General features: G+C 40.0%; 2 protein-coding genes across 2 annotated transcripts; one reads left to right on the top strand and one right to left on the bottom strand.

The window, feature by feature from the left end:
- Window positions 1-4: 4 nt before the first annotated feature.
- LOC121255456 (fasciclin-like arabinogalactan protein 19) lies at window positions 5-1175 on the bottom strand. The gene has a single exon (XM_041155800.1). It carries the CDS (start codon window positions 995-997, stop codon window positions 5-7), a length of 993 nt encoding a protein of 330 aa, XP_041011734.1. The 5' UTR covers window positions 998-1175.
- A 9042-nt stretch (window positions 1176-10217) lies between these two features.
- On the top strand, window positions 10218-14487 carry LOC121255469 (bZIP transcription factor 12-like). Its single transcript, XM_041155815.1, has 4 exons — window positions 10218-11119; window positions 12124-12195; window positions 12569-12598; window positions 13927-14487. Exons 1-4 carry the CDS (start codon window positions 10418-10420, stop codon window positions 14005-14007), a joined length of 885 nt encoding a protein of 294 aa, XP_041011749.1. The 5' UTR covers window positions 10218-10417; the 3' UTR covers window positions 14008-14487.
- The last annotated feature ends 1925 nt before the right edge of the window (window positions 14488-16412 follow it).

Here is a 16412-nt window from a genome sequence, read left to right as displayed (position 1 = left end):
TCGTCTAGTCCTCGGTTTGCTCATCCAACAGCCAAAGTTTCTCCCCCATTATCATCCCATCTTCTAGCACATCCATCGACGGCGACGGGGCTTCGCCGGAAGACTCATGCCCGTGATCACCATTTCCAGTCTCCAACAGCGAAACCATGATCGATCGGGAATGTTTCGCAGGAATATGATCCTCCAGTTGCAAAATCCCAATATTTCCAGTTGTCGCCGCCGGGGAGTAACGGTGCATGCCTTCGGATTCTGGTGTAGTACGGTTGGCCTCAGCGAAGTCCATACGACTAGTTCGGTTATTCAAAGCAACGTCTGGAACCGGAGAGACTGTTGTGCGGTTAACTGGAAGCAGAAACCTGCGGGGACGGCGAGTAGAGGAATGATCCGGATGGCGAAAACCGTGTGGCAATGGAGACTGCAGTCCGAGGCCGAGAGCGCCGTTCAAGCCATGAACGGCCACGTAACGGCCGTAGTAGAGCCCCGGGAAAACGACGTCTATGTTGTTGACGGAGACGATCAAGCGAGTAGACCGAAGCCCATGGCGGGAAGAGACAGGCCTGGTGGTCACGCGGAGGGAACGTGAGGGAAGAAGTGTGGGGAGTGAAGCGAGGCTGCGGAGGCCGGATAACGTGAGGTGACGGGGGACGATGTGGAGGCGGAGGGTGTCAGTATAAGAGGACGCCGTTTGTGTCATATCGAGGGTGAATAAGGCGGAGTTGGTGGGGGCAAATAAGGTGAAGAAGCGAGGACGAGTATTATTCCCATGAGCTATTTGGGTGGAGAGTGAGTCGGAGAGGAGTTGCAAGTGGAGGTCGGAGGTGGTGATGGCGTTGGAGAAGAGGTTGAATCCGCGGGCTCTTAGGGCGCCTAGCATGGAGTCGAACTCCCTTTCGGGTATGGAGTTGACCGGCCTCACGGCGCCTGAGAGGGAGAGGAGGAGAATGAAGAGGGAGAGGGAGACAATCTTCAAGGAGATTGAAGCAGATCTTGACGCCATTGATGAAGAAAGAAGAAGAGAGGGTCGTGATTCTTGGATTTCTTGTTTATTTTTTCGAGTTTTGTTATTTTTCGTTTTTGGGCGGGACTTATGATTCTACGAGTACGTGTTTTGTTTATACGACTATTTTTCCGTTTCTGTGAGATGAAAACAGTGTGGGCCCTTCCTTTTTCAGGACACAGAGACGTGGGCAGCAAGGATGAGATTGTCATTCCAGGCTGGGCTGGGCTCGGTCGGGTCGGGTCACCTTCACTGCCAAGTTTTCCCATACGAATCTTAAAATTGCATAAGACAGCCAATGTTTTGAATTTCTGATCATTCCGGTTTAAGTGCTTGAACTAAATATTTTAATACCGATGCATTTTGATGTATCGTTTCGAAATTAACTATATATTATATATGAATATTTATATGTATATATAAACTAACAACTAATAGAATAAATACCTATATATATATGGAAGAATTGAAGATTTATAAAATGAATACACATTGAAAAAATCATGAGACACAAAAACAAAGGAAAAAAATAAAATAATAGAGAAATTATTAAAAATAATGATATTTAAAATAAAAGAATGAGTGGATATGTTTAACGTTACAAAAAAAAATTAAAGTTACATAAATACATTTTATATTATAAAGTTAATTAAATACAATCTAGATTTAAAATTTATAAAAATATTATTGAAGCACAAGAAAATTACAAAAATAATCTAAAATGGAATAGGACCCGGAATGGTCAAAATTTGACCAGAACTGGCCAAAATTTGAAACGAAACAGAACGAGGATATATGGTGTACTATGTTAACGCCCGAAAATAGCACAATAATCCGGAAAGGGAGAAAGATCTATTCCCTACCCTACTAAGGTTGTTTTAGGCCTCAATTGGTGTTGTGTGGAGCCCCCTTTGGTTGTATGGTGTCCGTGCATACATCCATAGCGGTGAATAATAAATAAATAGAAGGAGACACACAGATTTACGTAGTTCGGCACTAGGCCTACGTCCACAGGAGTTTAGGGAGGGGATAATTCACTATAATATACGTGTTTATAATCTCTCATGGTCTCTCGTCTTTACTGTACAATAAAGATCTGAGTTCTATCCTCTGGTTTTCATCATCTCACTAGAGTCTCTGTGGTGAGGTTGAAGAAGGTGAAGTCTCAAAGAACCCTGGCCAAAAGTCTCCTTAAGTCATCTAGTTCCCTCATCTTTTATCTTTTGCCCCTTGCTTTACGTCTCTTCCCCCTTCTTTATGTCACTGCCCCTTTAGTTTATGTTACTTCCTCCTTACACTCGTCATTCCCTCAACCATTTGTCATTTCCTCTCTCTTCACATTCCTCCCTCCTGATAAGTCCCCCCATTGGGTTGGACCTAGGAAATACTATGGGCCTATTATATTTTATTCCTTACAGTTGTCCACAATTCTTAAGGGCAATTTATTCCAAAAAGAAGACGTGGAGAATCTTTAACGATAAAATATGCAATCAAACTGATCCACTCGAGTCCGTAGAGAAATAAACTCCAAGAGCTGGTCCCTGGTTATATGTTTTACTTCGTCAAGTGATAAAGATTTCTGAGCGCAAGATTAGGCGAGAGATGGGTTTAACCGCATGAAGTGCCAGTGCGGAGCTCAATTTAGAGAGACAAGCGCGAGGCTCGTCTTAGCGAGATAAACAAGAAATAGGCTCGACCGCATAGAGCGCGAGGCTTGACTTGGCAAGGTGAGCAGGAGATAGACTCGACCGCATAAAGCGGAAGCGCGGGGCTCTTCTTGACAAGGTGAGTGGGAGATGGATTCAACCATACAGAATGCGAGCGCGTGGCTCATCTTGGTGAAATAACAGGGAGATAGGTTTGACCGCGTAAAGTACAAGTGCGGGGCTCGACTTGGCGAAATAAGTAGGCGATGGACTCGACCGTATAAGGTACAAGCACGAGGCTCGACTTGGCGAGATAAGCGAGAGATAGGCTTGATCGTGTAGAGTGCAAGCGCGAAGCTTGGCTTGGCGAGATATGTTCTCTGCCGCATAAGGTGTGAGAGCACATCATAGCTATAACAGGAGATGTGCTCAACCGTGTAAGGTGTGAGCGCATAGTTCAGCTATGGCGGGAGATGTACTCCAATGCATAAGTTTCGAGCACGTAGCTCGGCTATGGCGAGAGATGTGATCCATCGTGTAAGTTACGAGCGCGTAGCTTGGCTATGACGGGAGATGTACTCCAACGCGTAAGTTGCAAAGGTCAGGCAGTCGAGTTACTTGCCCGCCTGTTGGCCCCCTGGTCCTTCTTGTTTGTTGACTCATTGTCGAAAATAACCTAGGAGAGGCGGTCATGCCTCTAGTGTAAGCACTGTGTGTTTGCTGGAGGAGATGATGTCTCAAGAGTAATGTGAGCAGCCGAAAGACAGGACCCACACTTCACCGTGAGGCAGGCCAGCCCGCCTGAAAGCTGGACTAACCGATTGACCTTTAACGGGAAGGTAAGTAAGAGATGTTTGAACATACTGCAAAAGTCTAATTGGCCAGTGTAAATATTCTTCAATCACAAATGCGAAATTTGCAAACCTGAATCTTCATTCTGGAGTGCGGCGAAGACTAGTGGCTCAGTGTTTGCTAAAGGAGATGCGATCCCTAGAGTAACATCGGGCAGTCAAAAGACTGAATCTGCCTTTCACCGTGAGGTAGGCCAGGCTACCTTAAGGCTGGACCCACTTGTTGACCTTCAGCGGGAAGGTAAGTAAAAGATGTTTGATCATACTGAAAAGTCAAATCGATTAGTGTAAACAATCTCCAATCACAAGTGCAAAATTTGCAAACCTGAGCTATGTTGTTGGGGTGCGGTGAAGGTCTGGGGTGCGGTGAAGGTCTGAGGCGTTACTCATTTGGCGTCTCGTTTGATGGAGATGGAGTGTGGCAAGGGTCTGAGGCGTTATCTATTTGGCGTTCTATTACAGGAGATGGTGTTCCAGGAGTAATTTTGGACACCCAAAAGACTAAACCCGTTCTCCACCGGAGGAGAAGTCGGGATGTCTTAGGCGAAGCTCGCCTCTTTGGTCCTTCGGGAGGTAAGTTGCCGAACAGCTGATGAACTGGTCTGCTCTTCACCATGATGGGAGTCAGGGTAAGTTGCCGAGCGGCTAGACCCGCTTTCCTCCTTGAAAGAGTTTGGGCCACCAGGAGGGCTAAACTCATGACTCTCACAGGGAGGTAAGTGTCGGGCAGTTTGGGATTGGACCCGCTTTCGCCCATTGACATCACAGGAAATGTATGCTAGAGCTGATCTTGCTCTTCGCCATGATGGAGGTCTGGGTAATTTGTCAGGCATCTGAGAGGTTAGACCCTCTCTTCATCGTGGGAAGGATAGAGCAGCCTTAAGGCATGATTCATCCTTTTGTGTCTTGAAGAGTTCAGTTGCCGGACATTTTAAAGACTGGACCAGCTCCTGCCTGTTGATGCTCACGGAGAAGGTAAGTGTTGGGCAGCCGAAGGCTAGGCCCATTCTCCACCGCGAGATGGATAAAGCAGCTCCTAGGAATAACCTATCCCTTTGGGGCTCACGGCGAGGTAAGTTGTCAAACAGCTAAGGAATTGGTCCACTCTTCACCATGATGGGGTCATGATGAGTTATCGGGCAACTGAGAGGCTAGGCCCGCTCTCCTCCGAGAGGGAGGTTGGGTCGCCAGGAGGGTTAGACCTGCCTGCTGATCCTTGCGGGGAGATAAGTTGTAGGGTAGTTTGTGACTAGACATGTTCTCGTTCGTTGATATCAAAGGGAATGTAAGTGTCGGGTCAGGCTGGTGTTGATCCCGCTCTTCACCATGGCGAAGGTCAAGGTAAGTTGTTGGGTAGCCAAGAGGCTAGACCCGCTCTCCTCTGTGAGGGAGGTCGGGCTGCTGAGGGGGTTGGACCTGCCTATCAACCCTCACAGGGAGGCAAGTTGTCAGGCAGTTTGAGATTATACTCGCTCCCACCTGTTGACGCCACAAGAAAAGTAAGTGCATGGTCAAGTTGGTGTTGATCCCACTCGCCACCATGGGAGAGATAAAGCAACCTTAAGGCGTAACTCACCCCTTTGGATCCTGCGGAAAGGTAAGTAGGTGAGGCACTTGTCCGTGTGCATATGAATGCCAATGAGTTTATTCTAATGGATAAACATTGAGACGTCCGAACGATGTTCGAATGGGGCTGTACAGTTGGTGTTCCGCGCTACAGGAATCAATTATGTTAATAAAAATAAAATTCACATAAGTTTTGAGGGAGACAAACAAATGTGTTTAGCCACTATGACTATTTTTGCTTGACCGAAATTGCCCACCACTGGTGTTATTTCTTCTTTCTTCTTCTTATTCTTCTTTCCCTTTTTTCAAGGGAAACCCGCTGTGGTTGTGTGAAGAACTATTACCAGGCCAACTATGTCTGAGGAGTTATGTGTGGCCACCGATTGGGAGGGTGTAGCATGTTGCATGGGCCATGCAATGTGATTTGGAGGCGGATCACGCTAGGTCAAAGTGCAGCTTGGTTTGGTGGTAGTCGTGGATGGCGTTGGTGGGTGGTTGAGATGTACTCCAAGGTTGTGGCTAAGAAACATTCTACATGGCCAGGTAGCAGTACACCACGTGGATGAGACGTTGGCTGGGATGTGCACGATCGAGGAGTTTTTGTCCGAGTCGGGATGGTGTTGCCCTCCTTGAGTGGCCGCCGACGGATGTCCCGGGCCACCCTTGTGGTTTGTATGATGGATCCCACAAGCTCGTGAGTTCCTCGGGTGGCATTTGTCCTGGATGCTAGGCTTCGACAGCCGTGGCTGTTACGAAAAAATGGGAGGCTCATGGGAGATAGAAACTGCCGGCAACCCAATGGTGGCCGCCAGTGGCTATCCCGGATGCTAGTCTTTGATAGTCGTGGCTGTTTTGGAAAAAGGGGGAGGCTCACGGGAGATAGAAATCGCCGTCAACCCCAAAAGTGGTTGGCGGGATGGATCCCACAAGCTTATGCATTCCTCGCACAACATGGATTAGGCAGGGTGACCCCTGTCGATCCGTTCGACCTTTCATCAACATGGTCCTCGACAGGTGGGGCCGCTTGTGATGGGTGACAGGCAGTTAGTCGCTGCTGCATACTTTTTGGGCGCATGTAACGTGCGCCCATACACGACTTTGCATGGCACAGTGCAAGTGCACAATGCATTAAAGTGCATAGTGCACCTCTACCATATCTTAGGTATCCTTCGTGCGGTGGGTGTATCCTGCCCTTTTGTGCACTTAAAAGTGCATTGAGTATTTGCAGTTTAATTAGTTGGTAAAATGACTTTTTGCTCGAACAAGAAAAGGTCAGCTCGCCATTTTTTATTTTTGTTTTAATTTTTTGCAAAAGGCTCATAAAAATAAAGGTTAGAAGGCTGAGAATACTAATCTGAAAAATTCTCATCTGCTCCTTCAATGATTATTTAGTGTGCGGAAAAGTCGTCATTCTCCCACTTCCGGTATATAAAGTAATTCCAATTTCATTGCCGACACAAACTGTTAATACCTGAAAATAGCGCAATAGTTCAGAAAAGGGAGAAATATCCATTCATGGTCCCGCTGGGGTTGTTCTGGGCCTCAATTGGTGTTGTATGGAGCTACTGGCAATGGTTCTGTGAGGCTATACGGTATCCATGCAGACACCATGGCGATAAATAATAAATAAATGTAGAGAAATAAATAGAGGGAGATATACAGATTTACGTAGTTTGATACTAGTCTTACGTTCACGATGATTCGGAAATGAGAGAATCTACTATAATATGCTTGTTTACAATCTCTCATGGTCTCTCGTCCTTACTGTATAATAGAGATATGAGTTCTATCCTCTAGTTTTCATCCTCTCGCTAGAGTCTCTGTGGTGAGGTTGAAGAATGTGAAGTCTCAAAGAAGCCTGGCCAAAAGTCTCCCCAAATCGTCTAGTTATCTCTTCTTTTATCTTCTGTTCCTTTGCTTTACGTCTCTTCACCCATTCTTTATGTTACTTCTCATTTACTTTATGTCACTTTTTCATTCTTCCCTCCTGATGAACCCCCCTAATGGGTTGGGCCTAAGAAGTACCACGTGCTTGTTATATTTTATTCCTTACATACTGGATACTATACGAGAAAATAGAACGAAATTTAAGAATATGGACACAACTAACTCAGTAGTAATGAAAAAGCGAACGTAGTGTCCGCATCGTCAACTTTGAAGATCCACATTACGAAAAGTAGGAGTTTTTGTGAATATATTTGGCCAGGAAGCATATATCCTGATATTGTTCTCAGATTTTAGGCATTCCAATTTGTCTCTCTCTCTCTCTCTCTCTTTTTTTCCCCACATATTGAATTTTGCATTTTATTAATCAGAGCGTAAAAAAAAAAAAAAAAAGTGCAATTGAGGGAATCCCACAACAATAAAAGTACAACAAACTCCAAATAGGAACCAAATGAATCCCTGTATGACTTGTGAGACTTGTCGATCGAAGAAATCACCCTTCCTATATGACCATATATGCACCATTTTCCTTCCACTCGAATATATGTTATGATCCATCGGCACGTGAAAGATACCAAATTTCTACGTTAAACTATTTTGTCAAAACAAAGTCATTAGTGACATGAATTGAAGTATGCGCAAGGGGTTGGGATAGATAAGTGGATTAGATATGAATTGAGATGGTTTGTAAATAGTAGAATAAAAATTGAATTATTTATTATATTTTGTGTGAAAATTTGATAAAGTTGTTTTGAGATTTAAAAAAATTGAATTATTTATTATATTTTGTGTAGAAATTTGAAAAAATTGTAATGATGAGATGATATGAGTTAAGATGGATTTTGAATGCAAACGAAGACTGAAAATGCAATCACGATCACCTTAAAGCCCCATGCTATTTCGGTAAAAAATAAAATAAAATAAAATAAAAAAAACTCGAAGCTGCCTAACTATGATATATAATTAGTCATGAGGAAGAGGATGAGTACGCCGCGCGCCCTCGACTCTTTTTCATTGCTGGTTTGACTAGTTTGGAGGATTGACATATAAGAAGTTAACGTATGTATAACACCAAAGATGCAGCCTTTTTAATGGGTTGAAGGTGTGCAATTAGCGATGGCAAGTAAAATAACAACAAATTAAATTGGGAGCAAGCCAAGCAGGATCGACCAAACTAAATGGATTAATACCAAACAACTCTAATTACTCATGAGACAAACCCGGAATTAATAATCATTGCTCTTGCATAAGAGAGCAATCACCGTTGAAACCATAAGCCAATTAGTTCTCCTCTACTTATTTTTGTAGATGATGAGAAAATACAAACACTTGCATCATCTGTAAAAATAAGTATATTTTCATCGTAAATAATTATTTTTATTATAAAAAAAAAGTCACAAATATCCGATTTTCTAAAATATCATGATGATGAACTCATGGCGTTAGGTTGGGGGTGATGTTTAGATAATCAATATTGCCAACAACTTGGTTCACTCTTAATTAAATCAAACAAAGGGATGAAAGCAATAAATAAAGATATTGCAGAAGAGGCCAAAAGAAATACCAGAAGTTGAAGCAATGAAAAAGGCAATTTAAAAAAGAAAAAAGAAGATGCAATGCATGAGGTATTAAAGAAAGAAACGAAGAAGACAAGTCGTACACGTAAAGTTGTGCTCTGCCGCATCAACTTTAAAATGTCAAAAAAGCCCCTCCTTTCCTTACCCTTCCCCTCCGACAGACACAATACAATGCAAAAATTGTTATGCTACATCTCTGTGCAAGAGATTACTGCTTTTTCCACGAAAACTCTTGCCGTGAAGGAATAAATATCATGCCTGAAACGGTCAAAAGGAATCCGTTGGAAGTAGTAAAACGGGGGTAGGGGAGGAAATAAAAATGTCGCTCCATTTTCAATCAAAAATCCGAAACAGTATGGTCTTGGGAACCATAAACGGCAAGATCCAGTAGTTTTAAGAGGCAACAAAACCTTTTGGGAGGGATTTTTTGTTGCTATTTCGGGTATGTAAGGTGAACCGGAACTGACATCTTAAACCCGCCGCTACTGGTGCGCGTGGTTTGTAACCGCCAAAAATATCCCGCTGCTACTGCCATTCAGAGCTGCACCGCCCTGCCGATTTGACTGTGTACGATATATTCTATAACTTTATTTATAATTTTTTTATTAATAAAAACATTAATCTTTTCAATAAATATATTCAATTTATATTCGCACATATTAATATCCATACTAATTCAAATAACGCGTATAGTATTAGATTTAGGTACAAAAACTTAAGATAAATAGTACTACCGAAAATAATGATTAATAAATTATTTGAATTTATACAAATTATATTGTTTTCGCTGATAATTTATCATGAATCAAAGCAAACTTAAATTTCGCCAAATAAATCTGGAATGACTTTTCTTTATGAAATACTGTTATTATTATTATTATTATTTTGTTGTCATGGCCTAGATTGTTGGTTGGTCGAGTCCATAGGCATAGGAAAGGGATCTCTACTGAACCTATTAGCATAGTTATTTACAAAAAAAAAAAAAATTAATAGGTATTTTTGAAATACAGGTGTATTATTTTGGTTCTATAATTTATATCACATAACATTAACATGGTATAGTTAAAACTATTTATATAACTATAATTTAATTGAGGATAATAAAAAAGTAGTGCACGTAATTTTTTTTTTTTTTAAATTGAGAGATTGGAGTTTTGAATTCCAAATTTTTATTTTAAAAATTATGAATTATGTCAGACCACCTAAGTTTAATGCAAAGATCATAATATTGATATCTAAACGGAGTGACCCAATCCCATAAAAGTGTCATTGTTGGGGACTGCTTCCGAAAGCTATACGTACTCAATCATGAGCTTATCAAAATGTTTATCCTCATTTTTATACGCTAAAACAATAACAAAAGAGTGCGTCCAAATCAAAATACCAAACAAAACAGTGAAACACCGCACTTGCTGCCTGCACTGCTTTTTTTACGATAATGCCCCTAAATCTCACGAAATGTCCTTCTCCGGACTGAAGCCGGTCTTTCTCTCTATATCTCTCGTACTTTGTTTTTTTTTTTTAAAAAAAAAGTTGCCGAGTTTCAACTGTTTTACGAGTCCTACGCTGTCTCTGTCTTCTCTCTCTCTCTGAAAGAAATAATAAAAAGTATAAAATAAAATAATTAGTATACATAATTAGTATAGCTGATCCTAGAGAATACACCCCAAGAAAAGCGCCACAATCCACAACGCCTCCCTGAATTCACACACACACACGGAAGACAGCGAGAGAAGAGAGAGAGGTGTTGCAGAAGAAAGGAGTGTCCGAAGAAATCTCTCTCAGATTGGGAAAAAAAAAGATACAGGGAATCTGGGAAGCCCTAGAAATCCGAGCATGGCCTCGTCGAAGCTGGTAACCACCAATCCCGATCTGCCACGCCAGTCCTCTATTTGTTCCCTCTCTACCATCCTCGCCGATCTTCAACAACAACAACATCAACAAAACCCCTCATCATCCTCCAAGGCCCTTGTCGCTTCCATGAGCATGGACGACCTCTTGAAGAACCTTTACTCCGAGACCCCAAACCAGCTCCCACTCGATGGCTCTTCTTCGATCTCTCCTCAGCGGAGCTTCTCCCAGCCTAAGGAGCTCGGAGACAAGACAGTGGACGACGTCTGGAAAGAGATCGTGGCCGGCAACGATAATCAGAGGCAAGCGGATGCAGAGGAAGCAGGGAACGACGCTGCTTCTGGTCAGCTGGAGGAGATGACTCTGGAGGACTTTTTGACCAAAGCCGGGGCGGTAAGGGAGGAGGACGTCAGAAGCGGAGCGGTTGTTCCGGGCCCTGGGGGTTATGGTGTTGACTCTTCCGCCTCAGTGGCCATGAACGGTGGTCAGTTCGCTCTGCAGGGGGTGGAGGTGGGGCATGCACTGGTGCCGTTTGACGGTAGAGTTGTTGTTGGAGGAGCAGTAGGAGGGGGAAGGGGAAAGAGAAGGGCAGTTGAAGAGCCGGTGGTCGATAAGGCCACGCAGCAGAGGCAGAGACGGATGATCAAGAACCGAGAGTCAGCTGCCAGGTCCAGGGAACGCAAGCAGGTCGGTGTTTAAACTTTATTTTATTTTATGTATGGCTTTTAGTTACTAAGAAAACTAGTGAAGATTGGGGAGGAGAAAACTGGGCCTTTACTACTAATGAACCCTTTCTCTCTCTTTGCTTTTTTTATTCTCGGATGCCAAATAGATTTACATTGCTGTTAATTTATTCTAGTATTTCTTTAATAATCATTTTCTTCTATGTTATATAGAGGGTTGGTTGCTATTGCCATCGTTTTATCCTTCTGTGTTTGGCTGGTGAGGAAACACAGATGACATTGGTGTCAAACTTTTTATGTTATCTGATTTTGAAGCAAACCACGCCAAGTTTTGGTGTTTTTCTTACCTATAAAAAAAGGTGTTTTTAAAAAAAAAAAATTAAATTATTTATCTAGTTTCTCATTGTTTGGTTGTTAAGATAATGGCGCAAAAAAACATACGGATGAAAATTTTGATCTTTTCTTATAAATAAGTTGTACTGCTGTTCGGAAAATAGCATTCCACCTCTGTGGATTGTGGATTTAAGTGGTGAATTGGCTTTTTAATGTTTGGGGACCTGGGGTTTTCTGTTCTTCTCAAGTCCTAAACGATGAAAAAAAAATATATCGATTAATATTTTTTTTTCAAGCGGCTGATTTTCTAAGGAAGTCGAGTAAAGAAGAGATTTTCTTTGTTTAATTTAACTTGTTTACTCTATTTTCTTAAAGATGAAAAACTCACCAGCTAATTTGTCGAACAAGGCTAAGAAGGTTGGCGGAACTTTTTATCTTCATGCGTTTTGAATGACTAACGATCCTAGGTTAAACTTGATTTCTTTTCTTGTTATGTGCTTCTCAGATGTAATTTTTCTTCGAACTTAAATATTTTCTTTTGCTTGGTTCTTGCGAGTAATGAGTACTCTTGTTTTATGCTACCTGCTGTTTAGATCCTGAAAACTCGCCGCTTGATCTCTTTCCTATTTGTTCTATGAGCGGATTATTCTAAAGTGTGTATCCATTCAATTTCAGGCTTACACAGTTGAGTTAGAATCTCTGGTGACCCAGCTGGAGGAGGAGAATGCACGGCTTTTAAGAGAAGAGGTACACTTACGAATCCTTGCCATATAAACCTATTTTCATGGATTTAATGTGGTAAATCCATAATACCTGTAAAATTATTGGCTAATATTTTCATTAGAAATGGGCTTATATTCACATTGTCCCTTTTCTTTCTTTTTCTCCCCCCACCTCTACCTCTCTACCCCTATACTGCCTTTTCTTAGAGGAGGTCTGGCACTAGGCTTCAAGTGCCAGTTGTCCCTTTTCCTTTTCTTTCATGTTTGGACGCCTTAACTATATGTTTGTTCTTGTGTTAATGATAATCAAACTGCCTGCTTAGTGACATTGATATCTCTGTCTATTAGCTAGACTTTCATCTGTTCTGAAGTTTCTGACATCACAGTTTTGAATGCAGGCTTACCAAAACAAGGAGAGATTCAAGCAGGTATGCATTTTTCACTTCGTATTTGTTTTCACATATGGGTACCATAAAAGGTTGTTTGATATTGCGAAAGATTACTAGAAGTGTTGATAGCAAAATTTATTAATGTTCTAACATAACAAAGATTGATTATCAGATTTGAAAACTACGGATGGGGTTCAAAACAAGTAGCATAAGTATCCCAATCAAAGCCTAGTATGAAAAAATCTCAAGTCTGATATCTAGATATTATTTTCTCCACCCATAACCTGCAAATGTGGTAGTATTCAAAAGTTGGTAATCAAGCTGAATTGCGTACCAAGTAATCTCATAATAGTCCGACAATAATGCAATTTATTTATTACACAATTAATTGGCAAGAATGCACTTTGTGGGCCTTTTATGGAGTTATTTGTACTGGTTTGGCACCTCATCTGCTCACATATAGTGTAAGTTAATTAACTCTATTATTTAATGGTATTTATTTTCTTGTCCTTTGGTTCTATTTTACATCATACAGTGAGTGAACCACTCTCCCCAAAACACACGTGAATAACTATAGGATGTTGAATTACAGTTATCTATAACTATAGCATCTTTCTCCCTTCTCATCCCTATTACAAAAGGTTATATCTTAATCATTTCTAGGAACTGACCAATTTTACAGTTACAAAGCCATGCCGTATCATCAGTGTATCACAGCTGGTGGCACTGTGACGTTGATAGATGAATGAATAAAATTAGAAACCAAAACAATATTTTTATGGTAAGAAATCAGAAACTTGTGTGAATAAGATTTGAAATCAGTCAATGATTGAACTCCCATAAAAAAATGGTAGTTGTTTGCAAGTCCGTTCTTTTCCATATAGAGTGTAATTGTGTGGTGCTGGTTTGATATAATCCATGTTACTTATTTTTAGCAGGTGACTTGCAGTCTCTACTTGGGCTATAATGGCTCACAATGATAGATAACTAGGAATCAACTCGTTTTTATCAAAAACAAAAGAAGTAGAAAACCTGGATCAACTGTTCTGGAGGAATTGTCCCGTGGGCTTGGGCTATGCCTATTATCATCTATAAAATTCTTATTTACTGACTTAAAAAAAAAAAAAAAAAAAAAAACCTGCTTTGGTCGATTTGTGTCCAGGGAGTAAAATGTCTATTACGCATAGAAAAGCTGCAACTCTCGTAATATTAATATATGATATTATTCAAGATTTTGCATGTGTGATATCGGTATCTGGTTTTGTTTGGGGATGGCTCTAACTCTAATGATATAAGTAATAAAGCTGCTTCTCGTGTTGGTTTGTTCGTCTATCCTTTTTTTTATCTTAAACAAAATCCACATGCAGCTCATGCAGAACCTCATTCCAGTTGTGGAGGAGCGAAGACCGCCACGCACTCTTCGGAGAGTCCATTCTGTGCACTGGTAGATATACTTTTCTAATTTATGGTCCGTAATAACATGGGGGAAACGGAGAGAGTGGCGTCTGCGGCCTGTTATTGAAGTTTCAGACGGAATGAACGGAGCAAGAAGACCACTTTACTATGATAAGGAGAACTTCCAAAAGAGAGGGGAAAAAAAAAGTGTCAGAGGTTATTTATTCACTGAAAAGAAAGAAAAACTTGGGTTATTTTGTTGGTTATCTTGTAGAAAGCAGTTGGGAGTTGATTTGTAAAGCGAAGCTGTGAGCAGCTGGAGGCCTGAAGTGGTTTGGTGACATGTGATAGGAAGATTAATGCCATTAATAGATATCCTGACAAATATGTGGTGGATTTGCTAGTTAGATTGTAAAAGAGAAACTAAGAAAAGAAAGAAAGAAAAACCTTCCATTTAGTTTCCCTCACCCACCCTGATGATGGACCTGGACTAATTTATACTAATGTTGCATGAGATGAGATGTTTATAGCCATGATTATCCACCATCTGTTACCTCTTTTATTTCTTTATATCTGCATAATAATAGGTGCATTGATCATCACCTTGCAGATATCAAAAGGTCAGAAACCTAGAGATAAAACTTCCATGGAATGGGTAAGGAATCTGGCCCTAGGTTAATCCTTTGTCTACAAATGGGCTGAATATCGATCAAATGGGGACACTTCGGGGCCGAGGTTGAAGGCCCAGAAAATAAAAATAGAAACCTAAACTGAAAACGACATAGCAGCTACCGTCCTCAGTCGTATACATAATTCCATGACTTACGCAAGCCTTTTTAAAATAAACGGCCCTATTTAATGCTTCGGTCCAATTGAGACACAAATTTTCCACCACCTGAACCCCACACTCTGGACTCTGTAAGGCTGAAGATCTGCAACGGCGTGAGAGAGGGCCCCACCTACACCTCTTTCATTATAAAAGTCAAGAAACAAACGCCCACCCTCCGATATGCCTAACCAGTCACGCTATCCGTTGATTAAAATAATTAACTCCAAACGGCATTGGTGGAAAGAGGGAGGGCTGATTTGGTTATATAAAATTAAATTTAATTATTTTATCTTATATAAATATTATAATTTTTATATAAAATACAGTAAATAATTTAATTTTTTTAATTTTTAAAATAAAAATTATAGTAAAAAATTATATTACTCATTTCTTTTTATTTGAATTGCGTAATGGTCTGAAAGTTATACCGTCTAGTGTTTATTTTAGAAATACGTAGATACAGATACATTCTTTACGCGTAGAGATAAATGATGTGGGCTGGCCGTAGGTGGGCCTGAGGTAAATCCCAATCTCCAGTCTCCGGTCTTGAGGGCGTAGTCGAAGTCAACGACTATAAAGTAACTAAAAAGACAAAACAAAAAAGCCTCCTCCGTTTCGACTTTGGGAACGACAACGTCGTCCTCTTTTCCGGTGGCTACTCTAGCTTCCTACCACAGGCTGACAGGCATATTAATTTCAAAACCGATCTCCAATTATTTTGTAAATTAGGATAGTTTATTTTTATAAATGAGATGAATTTAGATTAAAATTAAAAAATTAAATAAAATATTATTAGAATATATTTTTTAATATTATTTTATTTTAAAATTTGAAAAAATTAAATTATTTATTTTATTTTATATTAAAAGTTAAAAAAATTATAATAATTAAATAAAATAAAATAAGATGATATAAGATATTTTTAAAAACAAACGATACCTTCATTTTGCCATGTAATTCGGTATTCTGGGGAAGCCTTATATTATTGCCGCCATTCCTACGCGACAGGACTTCACTTGTTCCTGGGCCGGTTATATTTGACTTTCATGGTTTCTATTTATTAAACAAAAAAACAAAGCTTTGATTGTACAGCGTTCACATGAGTGAGTGGACTTTTGGGTAGCTTTTTTTTAAAATAAAAAATAAAAAATTTATGTACATTCATTTTTATATATTTTTTATGTGTTCTACTAATGTGATTGATTGTATTATTTTTTAAATATAAAATAACTCTTTTAACCAATCATATTAGTGGAGTGAAGAATATGTAAGAATGATTATATGTATCATAAATTTTTTAAAAAATAAAAATAAAAATAAAACGTAACCGAAAAGAAAGAAAAAATAAATTTATAGGTTGTCTTTTGTCAAAAGCTAACAATATATAATGATTTATTTTTGGAAAATAAAAATTTGAGATTTAAGTTGCGTTTGGATGTTGAACTGAGTTGAGTTAAGTTGAGTTGAGATGATAAAATATTGTTAGAATATTATTTTTTTAATATTATTATTATTTTGGAATTTGAAAATTTTGAATTGTTTATTATATTTTGTATTGGGATTTGAAAAAGTTGTAATAATGAGTTGAGATGAGATGATTTTAGTTACCAAACGAATAGGGTTGGTTTG

The sequence above is a fragment of the Juglans microcarpa x Juglans regia genome, chromosome 3D (assembly GCF_004785595.1).
Source record: "Juglans microcarpa x Juglans regia isolate MS1-56 chromosome 3D, Jm3101_v1.0, whole genome shotgun sequence".
In the NCBI taxonomy this organism is placed as follows: Eukaryota; Viridiplantae; Streptophyta; class Magnoliopsida; order Fagales; family Juglandaceae; genus Juglans; species Juglans microcarpa x Juglans regia.
Note: the sequence above shows the minus strand (reverse complement) of the source record. Positions and strands in the feature narration are given on the sequence as shown.